The following is a 16,079-nucleotide window of genomic DNA, read 5'->3' on the forward strand; positions in this document are numbered from 1 at the left end:
GGTCTGGGAGTTGCTTTCTTTTAGTTTCATAAATTTGAAATTTTTCTTTGGCTCTTTCCTGATATCGGAGAGATAATGAATGTTTCTTGTTCTTCTAGCTAGCTGGCGTATCTGGTTTTACTGAACTAATGATAAGCCTTGAGTTCACATCCACGAGACCGGAAAAACGGTTCAGGTTCAAAGAGGCTTCCAGTGAGCTGGATCGAGATTTCTTCTGCGAGGTAGACTTCATTTGGTTCAATGCATGGTATTGATGCTATTCTTTTCCCAACCAGTCCTATTCACACAAAGCATCCATGAACACCAGACACCACACCGAACCAACCCTTCTGACACATGCAAGTAACGACCTCCCCATCTAAGCAAACAGCTCCTTCGTATCAAGCTCATCTGGCTTCTGCTTCCTGCCTCCGCTAGTCCTAAGACCCAACTCTCCCTTCTTCGCCAACCTCTCCACACCCTGCTCAGCCCTCGCATTATACCGTCCCGCCTTCTTCTGTCGAATCTCACTTCTAACCTGGTTCGGGCTCACAAACTCCTTATTCTCATAGATAATCGGACCTCCAAAACTGCCCTCCTGTATCACAATCGGCGTCAACACAAATCTTGGTCCAATCTCCACAAGACTAATCTCCGTCTCCTTTCCCTTCACATTCTTCTCCTTCAGCTTCGGCGTCCCTTCCGCTGTAGGATCAGATGTCACGATCTTCGAGGCCTCCGTCTCGCTGATCTGGTAGTTCCGGATCCAGATCTTGCCATCGGCGAGCGTGAAGCCCATTACGTGGTCGATGAAGGGCTTGGCTTTGCGGGCGCCTTTGGGGACGCCGAAGATGTGGAGGAAGAGTTCTTTCAGGACGCGGAGGTGGGGTTCGCTGTCGAAGGTGGAGTCGAAGGAGAGGATGGGGCGGGAGCCTTTGAGGCAGTTGCCAGTGAAATGTAGCTCTTCCATTGTGTGTACTGTGTTACCGCTTTGTCAGCCAATGCGTCGAAGGTGGAGGGGAAGGGGAAAAGCACGTACAGTTCTGCATGTGCATCTTTACGGTAGGTCCATTAGGTGCCTTGCTCATCCAAAGATACAAATCCTTCCCTTTCCGAGCCTCGAAAAAAAACACATTGTTGCAATTGTATAATTCTGCCAGCTCGTTCAATTGGTACAGCTTTGATTTTGTGTCGAGTTTTGCGTCTTTGCGGCCGTGGGGTAGGAGAGAAGCTAGGTCGTTGAGGAGATGGCGATGTCTATCAAGCGGAAAAGAATCAGCATTACGTTCCAATTCATATCCATATCACAGGCTCCTCTCTTCCCCATCCTCTTATATATTGTGGTAATTGCAGCAAGGCTTCTCACCTATACGTAATTCCCCTCGACGACAAAATCAACACCCTCTGCTTGTTCTTCTTCACTCCATTCGCAGGACCTGTAACCTCATCTTTCCGACCACTGGCCTTCGATAACGATTTGTAGACTGAAGCCATGTTTGCGTCTGTGTGGTGGGAATTGTTGTCGTTGGCGCAACAAGACTCTGGGTTTGGCTGGGGAACTTTTCTGCCATAAATTTCTCGATATCAGAATGCTGCAGCAGCTATCTTAGCGTGGAGCCTTTCTGTAATAGGACTAGCGCGCATGGCTGGGATTCCACCAGCCTCGTCGGCTGAAATGTTTGTTGTTTTCTGTACGTTGCGAGAAGCAGACCTTCTCCTATCAGTCTGTGCATCAGTCTTTCTCTTACTCTGTGTAGCTTCAATATGGCTTCTGACAACCAGGGAATTTCGCTTTTCCGCTGTCCCCCATACGGCTTCTATCCTGCAGCGCAACAGCCCGACTGCCCTCCTCAAGACCACTGTGACCCAGGCTCTTCAAAGCAAACTTAGCACGCACCAGAAGCTACCGACTATACAGGATACTGCTATATATAATTATCACCAATTGCCGACGAACAAAGCGAAAATTCCTGCCTCCTCACTCTCGATTTCGATTCTGTCGATCCCACTTCGCAGCCTTACGAACCCGTGGAGTTTCGAGTAAACCCAAAATATTTCGCGATTCCCCATCGCAGAAGCTCGGAGCTCTTGAAGTCGCAGATTTGTGAGATACCCAAGACTGTATATCGGAGCTCGTCGCTCCTGGGCAGTAGCTAGCAGGCTGTAAGCAATTACGAGATATATGTTCAACGGGGTATTCAGACTTCTTGAACTGGACATACCGTTGCAAATATAATCTCTCCCCACGTAAGGGAGGGGAAGGGGCAAGAGGAGGAATGTGGATTGACGGCTCGGATTTGAGCCCACAAAGAGCAGCTTCTCTTTGAGACAGTTACACAATAGAGAGCTGTGGCGGGCCGTCAATGGCAGAATCAAAGTGGCAGAAGAGCACAGAGAGAAGCATTAAGACGAATTCATTGATAAGCAACCATAGCGATCGTTGAATGCATGAAAATCCATCAGAACCACCCTTCCTGCACGACAAAATACCTAAAGGGAAAACGCAAAAGACAATCCGGAGAAGTCATCAGAATCCGATTCCCTGGGAGACGGAGCTCCCTGTGCACAGCCATCCTAGACTGGAAACCTGAAAATCTTCATGACTCCCCATGCTCCCATCGTAACATGTTACAGACGCCTTCGCCTTGTATGAGACCATCAACCAACCAGAATATGTTTCTCGTAGCGCGTAAAGTGAAAGAGCAGAGCAAGGACCCCTAGCAACATTTGCCGCCCTTGTCTGCGCTCTCATCTGCTGTCTTGCTAAGGGAAATGTTCGTGCCGGCACCAATGTTAGCTTGCGCAGAGTCACCGTTATCGAGCGCTTTCTGGGAGACAATCCGGTAGATTTCTGGTAGGCTGGGTTAGCGACTGCTTGATTGCTTTATGAGGTCCCGGAGTGAAAGGCAAAAGAGGACATACCTGTGAGGATATTTTGGAAAGCTAGCTCAACGTTGCTTGCATCGAGTGCTGAAGTTTCGATAAAGGAAAGGTTGTTTTCGCCTGGAGCCTAATGTCAGCTTCACTTCACGCCCAGACGGAGGGTGTCTCGTACTCGCGAATTGCTTTGCCTCCTCTGTTGGCACAGCCCGCAGATGTCTCAAATCGCTCTTGTTTCCTACCAACATGATGACAATGTTCGAGTCCGCATGATCCCTCAACTCCTTCAGCCACCTGGTAACGTTCTCGTACGTCTGGTGCTTGCTGATATCGTAGACGAGCAGCGCTCCGACGGCTCCTCGGTAGTAGGCTGATGTGATGGCTCTGTATCTTTCTTGCCCAGCAGTATCCCAGATCTGTGCCTTGATTGTCTTTGCATCTACCTGGATGGAGCGGGTTGCGAACTCGACACCGATTGTGGACTTGGAGTCAAGGTTGAACTCATTGCGGGTGAAACGACTCAATAGGTTGGATTTACCAACACCAGAGTCTCCGATCAGGACGACTGCGAGGCAGATTGTCAGTACGCGGAGGAAAAGAAGAAGGAAGAGAGGTCGATCGGAGGTGGGGTCCAGGCTCACCCTTGAAAAGGAACTGTGGAGTGGCGCTGGTTAGTAGAGTTCTTGCAGCGAGATAGAGAGTGTGTGTAGCTGGCACTTACGTCGTATTCGTCATTCGCCATGATTGCTTATGGAGAATGGTGTGCTGTGGTTTTACGGAAGAGAGGTCGAGGGAAAGATGATAATCGTGAGATGAAGATGGACAAGGAGTTGGCGCAATGGGGAATGCTCGCGGCGGCTGTCAGGTTCGAGTCGGCGGAGGCTTGGCACTCAGGCGCAACCGAGGCGCTAATTATTGTGGGTAAGTTAGTGGTAGGCAGTGAGGTTGTTGGTGGGTTGATTTCGAGAAATTCCAGAATAATTGAAATTATATCACCAGTAACAACAACTCCAGATTGGATTAGGGGGAGGTCGATGGAAGAGCAGCACAGTACGGAGGAAGTCTGAAGCGTGGAAGAGAGTTGGTCATTCGTCCTCGGATGGCAGAAGCAGGCCGTCTGTTTCGAAACCTCAAGCACGGGAGGTCTGCGCTCACGATCACGTGTGGATTCAGGGGCCAACGACGTGTACTTAGCTGTTGGTAAGTGAAAATCATATTTGTACAAACCGAATAAGTGAAATAGGTCTAACTTGTGTCCAGGGTGACATCTTGTACGGGGTTGTGGCATGGTACCGGGATGCGAGATTGAAGTGGCAGCTTTTCTCATAGTACGGGCAGGAAAAGAACCACCGTAACCTCATAGGATCGATCGCGTCCGTGACAAACGCATTTGAGCTGCACTTCTCCATAGTCCCTCCTGTTATGAACAAGCTGGCCTCTTTATAAACCAGCCTGCCATCAAGGCTCAACTTTTCGAGGATGGCTCAAACTATGGCTCGACAAGCTGCAATGGCTGATGAGGACGACATCTCCCTCACATCTACAGAGAGTGAGATCTACGGATCAGATGCGGAATTCACAGTTGACCGTATCTTGGCTGAGAAAGGTCCGGCGAAGAACAAGTACTATCTTATCTCTTGGGAAGGATATCCAGAGGAGAAGTCGACCTGGGAGCCTCATGCGAACGTTGGCTCAGACACTTTGCAAGAATGGGCGGAAAGATTGGAAAGAGAAAAGCAAGGTATCGACGAACCGTTCAATGTGGACAGATTTGAGTCTATGATCAAGAGACTAAAAGAGGAGAAGGAGGACCGTCACAAACGACGAGAGGCAAAGCGACGGCGACTCCAGTGAGAAATTTCATTATCTCAGATGTTTTTGACCATCTTTACATCAAACTGACACTGAATCTAGAACGGCTAGGCTTGAGGCCATAGCAGCGAAGCGCAGAAGGCGGGCGGTCAGGAGTGACAGCGACTCGAGCAGTGAAGCCATGGAAGAGAACGAGGTTGAGGATGCACAAGGGATGAAGATCAGAGGCGCCGCAAAACGCACACAGTCAGGATCAAAAAAGCAGCTTAAGAGCCCGATCAAACATGCTACTACCAAATCTACTCCTCAGGTGCAATCCGATTCGTCGTCAGAAGATGTGCCACTGGCCAAACAAAAGGCTCTCGCTCGACCCCGATCATTGTCCTCGAAAAACCTTGCGGCCCAGCAACAGAAACAATCAGATGTTCAAGGAATTGGCAGGCCTTCTCTTCCAGCTAGCAGGAGTTCTGGCAAAACTGCACAATCACAGACAGCTCGTGGCGGGAAAGGGGCTACTAGAGGAGGTTCGAATGTTTTCCAGTCCAGGGACCGAGCAAAAGGAGAGCGCACTGTAGGTCTCCATCAATACTGACCATTCATTTCCTGGTCATTCAACCAGATCTAGCTCGTTTACAATGAGGGTTCACAGCTGACTTTGGAATGCGTTGCAGCTTCACAAGAATGCCATGGATCCCACAAAAAAGCCCAGAACATTTAAAACCATACAACAACAGCATATTGCCGAAAAGCAAGGTAGAAATCTCGCAGATCGTGCTCCGGACGTTGAGCAAGCTGGCGGCCTCTTCGACCCCTCAAAACCGCTTCAGCCTATTAAGGCTACAATGATTCGAAAGCCAACAAAGCAGCGTGCAGAATCCGAGCAACCGACTAGTGAACTGTTCGTCCCAGTGCACTCTCCCAATTCGCAATTGCCAGAAGCAGTCTCAGCTCCAGCTTACCAGTATAGTAAGCCAAAATCAAGTCGTGAGGTATGCTTCTTCTGGCATCGTAACCAGCAGAATGGCCTCGAACCTGGTTGCGTTAACAAGTACGACTGTACTCGTTACCACCACTATGAACCTGGAGCCGACATAAGTCCTGCACCTCCTGGTTACGTTGGGTTAGATCCCAAGTCGACGTATTCAGGACCTGATGTGTGTTGGTTTTGGCATAGAAACCAACTAAATTCCAAGAACCCTCCTTGCTCCAACGGGGACAAATGTTTGCGCCTTCATGAATATAAGGAAGGAGCAAAAATCCTTCCACCTCCTGGATTTGCTTACCCTCCAGGTGAAAAGCCTCCACAAGCCACAGAGCAACTACAAGACGATTCTCCCATGGTACTAGATGACGACAATTTCTCCCACCACGACAAGCCAGATGTTCCGCCACCTTGGGACGAACCAGTAGCCGCAAGTGTTCGATCAGAAAAATCCACGTCTGCGCAGGAAACACCCGCGGCAGAGCAGCGGTCAAATAAGCCTGACATTCTTCCTCCATGGAAGGAGCCGGCTGCAGGTTCTGTCGCAAGCGACCGACGCCCCTATCGCTCGACTTGCTTTTTCTGGGATTTGGCCCAGAAAAATTCAAGCAATCGTTGCAGAAATGGAAGCAATTGCAGCAACCTACACGCTTACGAGCTTGGCGTTCCTGTTGCACTTCCGCCGGCAGGATGGGTAGACATGAATGCACCCCAAAGCTTTCCCACGCCCACGGATACTTCCAGTGTAGACAGACCACAAGGAAGATTCCAATCAGCTCAAGAAACAGGTGTGGACTTTATAGACAAAGCCTCATCGCCAAAGCCTGTGAGCAACTTGAAAGCAGATCAGCCTTCGGATTCTTTTGGACGACCTCCATGGGATCCATTCAGACCAACCCATGCGATATGCCACTTTTGGCACGAACGAGGTACCTGCACGAAAGGAAATGACTGCACTTACTTCCATGATTCGGATATAACTCTTCCCGTCGCTCCTTCCATCTCCAATCAGCAAAGAATTAGGAACGACACCCCATGCAGAGATTGGATCAACGGTCACTGCCATAAGAATGATTGCTGGTTTCTACACAAGCCTCGCGCGGTGAAGAATTCGACCTCACTTTCGACTGCACCTGCACCTGCACCTACATTGGTACCCACGCTTGATCCCGCTGGCCCTCGCAAAGCTACGTTCGACGAAGCAGCGCCTTTGACAGATAAGCTAGAGACGATGCTACCTACTAATAGTGAATTTGGAGATCGATACTTTCGAGACATTCCACCGACAGAACTTCTGGGAACTTTGATCCAACCTTCTCAGAGAAGGGCATCTGGTCCCAGTACCCCAGCGAAGGATGCCTCTTCAACTGGGAAAGGTGAGCCGCAAGTCGATTCGCTAGGTAGTCGCCCATCTGTCCAGCCAAAGAGACGAGCGTGGAGTCCGCGGGATGCCACTAATGCAATATGTCACTTTTGGCACTCCGGTAAGTGCATAAAGCAGCACTGTGAATATCTTCATAGTACAGATCCGACTTTGCCAATAGCCCCTCATCCTTTCGATCTCATTGCACGCACAACTTGCCCGCTCTGGGCGGACAAAAGATGCCCAAAATCAGCTGAAGAGTGCCCATACCTTCATGAAACTACGAATTTTGTTCCTTCTCTTGGACGAGGTTCAGTTTCCGGCTCTCACGATGACTTTCGCGAGACATACGGATCAGGGGAACCAGCTGTTCCACAATCCACGCCAACTGGTGCTCGTAGGAAGTCGGTCAGATTTGCGGACGATTCACCGGTTGCTGAACCGAAGCAAAATGCCCCTGCCGACTCGACGACTTCCCGAGACATCTCTTCATACGGTAGAGAAGGTGGCTCGAGAATTGTCTGCAGATATTTCAATACAGGGTACTGTAAACGTGGTACATCCTGTAAGTTTGCGCACGAAGATCCGTCTCGGCAATCTCAGAGTTACCGCGATATGGACTATGAGATGCCAGATGCTCCTCATGGGGAGTTTACAAGCTCAAACACAACTCCACTGCCATTCAACCGCATGGCGGGGAATGAGCGGCCGCAGAGTGATGCGCCACCTTCCAATGTCGACAAAGATATCGACATGCTGAGGTCCGAGGTAACAAAGCTTGATGTTGGACAGCTTGCATCGAATCCTGGTCAATCGGCTGCACCAATGAAGCGAAAGAAAGTTGTCAGCTTGGGTGACTACAAAAAGCAGAAGGCCGTGGCAAATGTCGGCGAGAGAGCCAAAAACTTGGTCTTTGGTTATGATGCCATACATTCCGCCTTCTTCGATTTTGGCGAGGTGAAACAAGGCCAAGACGAACCGTGGAAGCAAGAGTTCCTCTCGACAACGCAATTTATCTTCAATCAGCTATGCATGGCTCAAGATCTCAAATTACAACAAGGCCTACTTCATCGACGCGCTTTTCAGCATGGCAGTTTACAGCCGGCAGATCCTAGTAATCCATCCATGCTGAAATTTGTTGATCATGTCGCGGAAGAGCTTATTCTCAGGCTTGGAGGCCTGTTGACTACATGTGAGCACTTCGCGATCCTGCTGTATCCGAGCAAAAGAGAAGAATGGAGCTTTCTTGAGCAATCATCCTCTGTGGAGGCTCGCCTATGCTACCTGATTTTTAAGCACGACATCCAGCCTGGAAGCCAGGATTTGCCTGCCAAGTTGGAGTTCGGGCAGCCTTACCGCACATTGTTGGCGGATAAAATACAAGGCATACGCTTGAAAAGTCTCCTCCCTCTCATTCCCAAGGGAATAGGAAAGAGCCCCTTCAAGTTCTTTCTGATGTTCCCGTCGTCTGAAAAGCAAATGGTACAATATTTTTCTGCTTGGATATTAGCCTCAAACGCAGAGTCTCAGATCTACGACAGTCTTTCGGAAGGATCCTGGGATTTCTTTATTAAAAGCACTGACGGATATGGCGTTGTTTTGATCCATGAGTCAATTACTCCGAGTCTTTACCAGTTACCCTTCTTGAGTCGCCTTCTCAAGCATGGTTACATTGCCATCTGGCACGTTTCCGACTCGACTTCACTCTACCCGCTCTACCCCTCGGCTCTTTTGGAGCCAGATCCTCACGTGGGAAGGTTGAGGTTCACGCGCCTCTTCCCACATGGATGTGCTTTCTTACTCACACCCAGTTTCATTATCGCAGAGCCGGAGTATTCGTACCACATCCTCAACTGGTTCTTGAATACCAAGTTCGTGACATCCATAGGTGGCACTTGGAAGCTTGTCTGTTGCCACAATTTTCGGGGCTACCTCCTCGACCTAGCGAATTCCAAAGCCAAGGAAAATCAGGACTTCGAACGAGAACATAAAGATAAGCCAGCCAAAGACGCGATGCTGTCCCAAAAACGATTGGACTTCAGACACTGTGACACACGCTTCAAGCTTTATAAAGCACTGATGATATGGCAATCGAAGCATACAAGAGATGACTCTGATTCAGATTCCGATCGTAATGATGATAACGAGTATGCCTTGGTCCAAGCTCCCAAATCAATCGATCAAGATGATGATGAGGGGCTGATCAATTGGTTTGCTGGCTGGGCCATGTTGAGGCTAGATACATTTCGAAAGTTTCCTGTCATCGGCACAAATTCAGGTAATGTTGCTCTAGCCACTAGGATTAAAGAGATCCAAGTCCCAAAGAGAGACGTTGCGACCACAACGATAACGATCGCCGAAGCTGAAAAGCCTCCATCTCCAGCATCTCTACAGAAGCAGAAGGCCTTGGAGATTGCCGCCAGACTTGGAGCAGCGAATCCGAACAAGGTCTCGTCCGCCATGGAGCTTGATGCTAAGGGTGACGACTCCGACGTATCTATGGACATAGCAGAATCAAGCCCGGCTAGCAGGCTTTACAACCATGGTACCGACGCTCGTCAGTCTCCAGACGTGTTAAAGTTCATTGCCCAGACTGGCTGTGGTCCTGAAGACGCCAATACATTTCTCGCAAAAGCTAACGGTGACTTGACGCGGGCGCTGGAGCTTCGCAGAGTAGAGCCATTTGACTCGTCCTTCAACGAGTTGCTTAACGATGCAGCTAATGGCCGTCATCTTCCTCCAATCACAGGAGGCGAATCCAATGCTCAAGAGCTCAACGATAAAGCCGCCCACCGCAATACCCGCGTCGTCGATAGCATCCCTCAACATGAAGCCAGTGGTGGCTCAAGAAACAGCTCAAGAGACGGCAGCCGGCGCGCCAGTCTCGTCATGTCCCCTGGCGAAATATCTCTTGGCTCCAACGACGGCGAAAATGGAGGTGGAGGTCAATCCAAGAAGGACCGATTTCAACCCGTACAAGAACCTCAGCCTCGAGCTGCCGCTCGGACAGAAACAGATGTCGACATGGACTCATACTCTGATTCGGACGCCGAGCTAGATGTCGAAATGGAAACTATTAGCATTACGAAGACATTTAAAGCTACTTCGGCTTGGTATAGAGAACAGCAGGCTAAGGGCTTGAAATGGGAACATATTACTGTTCTTACGCAGTGGGAGGAGATGAAGAGTTACTTGGGAGTCAAGTAGAATGGCTTCACACCAGTTCCACCCACAGTTTGGGTATTGAGGAGCAGTGGAGAAGTGAAATGATTTGGATTTGGAAGGAGTGTGGGTGCATGGCATAACAGGGGACGTACAGTGATGGGATGGAATGGGATGGGTACATTGGATGCGCAGCCTTAGCAAGCAGGCAAGCAGGCAATGCTTTAATTTGAAATTGCGATATGATACGGAAGGGAGTTTTGTACAATCCTCAAGATACCTCTGAATTTCGGCGTTTATGACACATCCACGGCTGCATGGAAATGGAAATGGAAGTGGAGCGAGCGGAAAGGGTGGATAGATAGATACAGCTAGTCAGCTTGGGTGGCTTTACGTCGATTTTAATCAATGCTAGAATATGGATGCAACTTTGTGGGGGTGATGTGAGGTGAGGTGAATATCGTGGGTGTAATTTGCGACATACTGGATGTGACTTGGCTTGTTTACAGCGTCTCGGTAATCGAACGTTATGAGTAGAGAAGGCGGAACAGCTCTCTCTCAATCCCTCCCTAGGTGCAGCCGATGAAGCATATATACCAGAACGTACTAAATGTAGCCAGAGCAGACAGGTAGCCTTCAGAGAGGCTCTCAAAGATTAGAACAGAAGGTGGGGATATCATATCTATATCCGTTCTATGCTCTGTCGTCTAACGGACAACTAATACCCTCTCCTACTCCGCCAAATAATCCTCCACCTCCACCCCAACACTTCTCGCAATCCCCCTAACCACCTCCCACCCAACCGCAACCCTATACTTCGTCCCCGCATCCAACACATCCACACTCCCAGCACTCCCCATCCTAACCAACAACCTCAAACTCGCCAGCGTCGCAACCGCCATCTGCACATCCGCCGCGCCCTCCACCCTCTTCCCCTTCGCCTTACCTCTCCCTCTCGCCCCACCATCAGCATCCTCTCTAATCGCATGAAAAATCGCTAACATCCTCTCCAACACGAACGCCTGCGGACCGAGAAGTTTCCTAGCTATTTTCCGGTGCTTTGTGACGCCTGGTCGGCCTTTCGTCAATGCGGTGCCGCCGCCCTTTTTGCGGCGCTTGGAGGCAGAGGCTTTCATGAAGAAGGTGGTGTCTGTCTTGGGGGGGTTGAAGGACGCGAGGTAGGCGGCTACGAGGAGGAGGCGGGAGAAGTAGGGAAGTTGGGCGCCGATGCCGGTGTATTTGTTCTTGGCTGTTGTTGAACTTGTGAGGGCATTAGAAGTGGCTTGTCCTGAGGCTGTGTTGGTGTCGGACACGAGATTGTGGAGTAATGCTGAGTCGCTTTGGAAGAAAGAGCGGTTCGCTAGGAGCAGTCGTGAGAACGGCGAGGGGTTTAGGGAGCCGTCGAGGATGGGCTTGATGAAGCGTGGCCAGAGACGCAAGCATACGGAGCGGAATGATATGACGTCTCGTCCTGAGTGTTTGGATAGGGAGTCCCAGACTGCGGAGCAATATCTGGACCAAGTCTCTTTGGTCTCTTTAGGCAGCTCGGGTGTTGGTGTTGTGAAACTGAGTATTTGGAGGAGTTCGGGTTTCGTGTATGCTGGAAAGGAGATGTGTGGTACGCCTGGGATATGGAGAAGATTCGGACGTGGAGAAGTTACAATGAATATTGTAGTGAGGTTTTGGATCTGCAGTTGCCAGTCAGCGATTTGCTTCCACCCGGGAAGATAAACATACAATCTCTCCTAATCTTCCAAGAGCTTGGAGTAGCGTCGGCGGAGCATCTCGCTGACGATCAATGCCATCGAAGACCAGCACGAACTTGCGTGCTTCCTCTTCCTCTCTAGAAGTCGCCCATTTGTCCACCAGTCTTCCCAGCTCAACAGCCAGCTGTGCCAAATTCTCGCAACGCCCAACATTATCATTCCATTCCACCGCCTTAGCTACAGCGCCCACGGTCTGCTCCAGTAAATGCCTGCCACTAATACATTCTGCACTCTTCACAATTGCAAATCGAAGGTTGTCGTTATGCCGGGTGCCATTCGTTTGGCCTTTGGTAGTTGAATTTGAAAGCTCTTCAAGAAGGGCTTTGGTGATTGCGCTCTTACCCGTGGCTTCGAGGCCATGGATGACTGTATTGCGACTGCCTGCTCCTCTGATCTGCGAACGTACTTAGTTAACGTAGGAACGTTGACAAAGCTTGTCGAAGATATACTTACTGAAACAAGCGTAGCTAGGGTTCGAATCTGCTGTTCTCGACAGGGAAAGCGTGCAGAGAGTGCAGAGAGTATAAGCTCATTAGGTAGGGCAAAAATGGGAGCCATTGTGCCTATACGAGGGTTGTGTTTGCAATTATCAGGGTGCTCTTCGAGGTCGCGTCTAGCATCAAGGGAGACGCGATAGCAGCTTATGTAAGCTGTCAGTCCTCAGCCACAAAGCCCTGGCAGGCGGCACGGTTAAGCGCCGTGCAGAAATGCACTAAGAGTGTTACGTGGATGTTGGACGAGGGCGTTCTTTGTACGTCAACGCTCGAAAAGAAGAAAATAAGAACTCTATTTGACTTTGCGGCCTGTTTGAATATACACTTCATTCAAACCAAGTTTCAACCACCAGATGTCCCATGAGAAGCCCAAAGTTATATCACGTGCCTCCATAATCATCCCGACGGATACGACTTCACGATTCAAAACCCTCGACTTTGCTTTATCTTCTTCAAGCTCCTTCTACATTAACGTAGTTCTAGCTGGCTTGTGAAGTACTCTAGAAATCAAGTCATATTATATCGCAGGAGTTATGTCTGGCGAGTTCATCCCAAAGAGACCTCACAAGAAAAGCCGTGGAGGCTGTGGGACATGCAAGTCGAGAAAAGTCAAGGTAGGAAGTCCTTCTAGAAAACAGATCGCAGCTAATAGATCCCAGTGCGATGAAGCTAAGCCAAAATGCGCTTATTGTGAAAAGAGAGGTCTTGTTTGTATTTACTTGTCAAAGCCGACTAAGTCGACACCCACGAATTCTCTCTCCCCGTCGGACACTCAAACCGGGGATTTCAACGGCGACATTCTATTCGACTTTAATGAAGATGTCGAAACCATCGATCGGTCCTGGGAAATGGCACTGCTTAGAAGTCCATCTCCACAGGTTGCTATCCAATCGGTAGGCTTCTTGTCACCAACCGACCTCCGCTACATGCACCATTGGTCCACTTGTACTTGGAGCACTCTCGCTGTTGGCCACTGGGCTGACGGTGTTCTGCAAATGGAAGTCCCAAGCCTCGCCTTCGAGTTCGATTTTCTTCAAGACTGTATGCTTGGCATTGCGTCCCTCCACTGTCAACAATTACTTCCAGACCCGCAAGAAGCTCAGAGGCAAACTGCGATCTATCGTGCACGAGCCTTGAGTAGCTTCCGGAATGCTCTGACGAACCTCAAATGGGGTACTCGGAAGTATGAAGGTGCACTCATCACTTCCCTTCTTCTTGTCCTGCTCTGTTCCAAGGACTACACAATGGGCACCGGAGAGCTCATTGCTGTAAACTGGCTCATCTTATACCGAGGGTTGAGCAGCGTCATCAACTTGAAAACGTACGAGGATATCAGTTCTCTGAGCGTGTCTCCCATTTTCCGCCGCGAGCTCGAGCCACTAAAGGAATCACCTGTCATCCCAAAAGTTCTCATGAATATGGTTCGGGAAATCGACCCAAGCGATCCTGATTTCGCAATGCTGGAAAGTTACTGTACAGCGCTCGACGCTCTAGGAATTCTCTACGGGCAGTTACGTGAAGGCGGAACCGGCCCCGCGCTGTCGATTAGAGTCATCACTTGGCCCTCGTACGTCCAGCATGATTTTGCTGTTGGTGCCCAAGCGCGAAAACCGAGAGTTCTGGTCATTCTGGCTTTTTACATGGTCTTTATGCGTCTCGTGAGGGATCTTTGGTGGGTGGATGGTATTGCTCAGCAAGAGTTTGGGACGCTCATTAGGATGTTGGACAGGAGGTGGCTGCCGTATGTTGAGATTCCGATCAAGGCTATGATGATGAGTACCGACGAGGAGGCTGTGGAGTTGATCTTGAAATGATCTTCTGACCGGATTCGGCCATTAATTTACGGTGCCAAGGTTACCAACCACGGAGGGAAACTTGCCTTACGGCCGTCACGCGTTGGGTTGATTGAGAGAGGCGGACAGGGATTTAGTCATCTTCTCCGACGCTTTGGAAACCTACACCTAGACTTTGTCATTGCTTTATGCTACGTTTGCAACATCAATCTCTGCCAATGCTCCTTAGGCAGCCAGAAAAGAACGCCAGCGCCACACCTCCCGCAACATTGTCAACGAAAATATGCCAGATGCCGATACCTCGACTTGAGCCTACTCATCGCGGATGGTGAGATTCTGGAAAAGACCATTCAACTGCTCGTCGATAATACTCTCCATCTTTCGCTTGTTGTACAATGGTACCTTAAGAAAATCCTCAACCTGGTGAAAGTCAGCAAATGTTCAATGTAAACTGCTGCCCTGATGACCACCGAGATTTGGTTGTTAAGTGCCCGAAAGAGTGGGCACGTACCGTCCAACACGAAGCAAACGGCAACTCTGTTACATGTACTAGCTTTGAAATCACTCGCTGTCGTATCCCCTCTAGCTCAGAGGCCAGAACTTTGTTCATGTTACCCGGTTCCATAACACCTTGAAATACGTACTTGACCCACCGGTCAACAGTCTTCGCCGGTGCGGTTGCCAGAATGTGAGACTTCAGCTCATGCTGTTGTTTGGTCTCCATCCTGGCATTTAAAACCTCCTCCGCACTCTCCGGCACCTTAGGATATTGATATCTCAGCCGCCACTCTTCGACGACTGTTATGGCACGGGTGATCATATCGAAGTATAGCTTCCTATGAGTCGCTTCCTGCAGATCCTCGCTCTCCTTTTCAGTGAAGACATCCCACCATAGCTCAGCAGGGATCGTCTCCTTCATCCAGTCTCCCACAGCATCTAGTTGAACAAACAAGACTCCCTTCATGAGCAACGAATGTAGATCAATGAAGAGCTTCTTCCTCTCTAGTCTTCTCCGAGGCATGGGGACTAGCTTTCTGGTCCCCGTGTCAAAGATCATACTCATGTCCTTGCTGACCCAGGGGAGGCTGAGAAGACTCTCCATCCATGTATTGTCGACAGTGTGGTACTTTGGAGTATCATCCTCTTCACGAGCATTTCGCTCGGTGTTAGACTCCGAATATGTAACTGACGCCCCAGTCATATCGGTATCCTGGTGCACGGAATCGGGAAAGACGTAAGAACGACTCAAATCTCCGGCCTTGACCAATCTTCTCTTTGCGCCATAATGAATGGTCTCTCCGAACAGTCCAGGGAGAGGCTTATATCCACTCTTCGAATAATTCTCACCGGCGAATGGATCCGCAAGGATGTCATTGCCATCTTTGACATCCTTCCACTTGCTATACGCTCTAGGCGTACCTTCATCATCATCTACCTTTGCTCGCCTTCCTTGCGCTGGACTCTCCAGAAGCACGGTCTCATCACCCTCGCTCTCGCCCTCCTCTACGCCGTCTTCCACGCCCGCGAGCTTACTCGCTCTCGGCGTGTCCTCGCGATCTTCCCTCCCGTTCCCTTCCTCACCAGCCTTAATCCACTCTTCAACCTCCATCCTCGCTGATACACTCATGGAGTCTTCACTCCCTGATGTTTCCTCCTCGTCTGTTGAAGCGTCGTTGTCTTCCAAAACGAAGATCGGTCTACTGCTTACGACCAGGCTGTCAGTGCTTTCACTTTCACTTTCGGCGCGCGGGCGTTTGTTGCTAGTTTGGCTGGATGTGGAACTGGTGGGAGTTGTGGGATGCGATTCTCCTTGATCATGGTCGTCTGGCATTGCAGGTCAGGTCAGGC

At 49.8% G+C, this 16,079-nt stretch overlaps 6 protein-coding genes across 6 annotated transcripts; 2 read left to right on the plus strand and 4 right to left on the minus strand.

Moving 5' to 3' along the window:
* Positions 1 to 358: 358 nt before the first annotated feature.
* BRX1 (Ribosome biogenesis protein brx1) lies at positions 359 to 1,473 on the minus strand (the record flags this gene model as incomplete). Its single annotated transcript, XM_058504293.1, has 3 exons — positions 359 to 957; positions 1,019 to 1,236; positions 1,346 to 1,473. The coding sequence occupies 3 exons, from the start codon at positions 1,471 to 1,473 to the stop codon at positions 359 to 361; spliced, it is 945 nt and encodes a 314-aa protein (XP_058361007.1).
* Positions 1,474 to 2,696: 1,223 nt separating this feature from the next.
* RAB11B (Ras- protein Rab-11B) lies at positions 2,697 to 3,601 on the minus strand (the record flags this gene model as incomplete). The annotated part of the gene is made up of 5 exons (XM_058504294.1): positions 2,697 to 2,830; positions 2,902 to 2,982; positions 3,035 to 3,424; positions 3,501 to 3,513; positions 3,581 to 3,601. The coding sequence occupies 5 exons, from the start codon at positions 3,599 to 3,601 to the stop codon at positions 2,697 to 2,699; spliced, it is 639 nt and encodes a 212-aa protein (XP_058361008.1).
* A 377-nt stretch (positions 3,602 to 3,978) lies between these two features.
* Positions 3,979 to 10,223, plus strand: ONS95_010678 (uncharacterized protein; the record flags this gene model as incomplete). The annotated part of the gene is made up of 4 exons (XM_058504295.1): positions 3,979 to 4,059; positions 4,120 to 4,709; positions 4,774 to 5,242; positions 5,343 to 10,223. Exons 2-4 carry the CDS (start codon positions 4,339 to 4,341, stop codon positions 10,221 to 10,223), a joined length of 5,721 nt encoding a protein of 1,906 aa, XP_058361009.1. The 5' UTR covers positions 3,979 to 4,059; positions 4,120 to 4,338.
* A 388-nt stretch (positions 10,224 to 10,611) lies between these two features.
* Positions 10,612 to 12,528, minus strand: ONS95_010679 (uncharacterized protein). The gene is made up of 3 exons (XM_058504296.1): positions 12,398 to 12,528; positions 11,916 to 12,338; positions 10,612 to 11,866 (listed from the first exon to the last, which is right to left on the minus strand). The coding sequence occupies exons 1-3, from the start codon at positions 12,500 to 12,502 to the stop codon at positions 10,910 to 10,912; spliced, it is 1,485 nt and encodes a 494-aa protein (XP_058361010.1). The 5' UTR covers positions 12,503 to 12,528; the 3' UTR covers positions 10,612 to 10,909.
* A 443-nt stretch (positions 12,529 to 12,971) lies between these two features.
* ONS95_010680 (uncharacterized protein) lies at positions 12,972 to 14,252 on the plus strand (the record flags this gene model as incomplete). Its single annotated transcript, XM_058504297.1, has 2 exons — positions 12,972 to 13,052; positions 13,098 to 14,252. The coding sequence occupies 2 exons, from the start codon at positions 12,972 to 12,974 to the stop codon at positions 14,250 to 14,252; spliced, it is 1,236 nt and encodes a 411-aa protein (XP_058361011.1).
* Positions 14,253 to 14,543: 291 nt separating this feature from the next.
* Positions 14,544 to 16,062, minus strand: ONS95_010681 (uncharacterized protein; the record flags this gene model as incomplete). The annotated part of the gene is made up of 2 exons (XM_058504298.1): positions 14,544 to 14,651; positions 14,743 to 16,062. 2 exons carry the CDS (start codon positions 16,060 to 16,062, stop codon positions 14,544 to 14,546), a joined length of 1,428 nt encoding a protein of 475 aa, XP_058361012.1.
* Positions 16,063 to 16,079: the final 17 nt, after the last annotated feature.

This window comes from Cadophora gregata (genome assembly GCF_030347475.1).
Source record: "Cadophora gregata isolate MNR1 chromosome Unknown scaffold_4, whole genome shotgun sequence".
In the NCBI taxonomy this organism is placed as follows: Eukaryota; Fungi; Ascomycota; class Leotiomycetes; order Helotiales; family Ploettnerulaceae; genus Cadophora; species Cadophora gregata.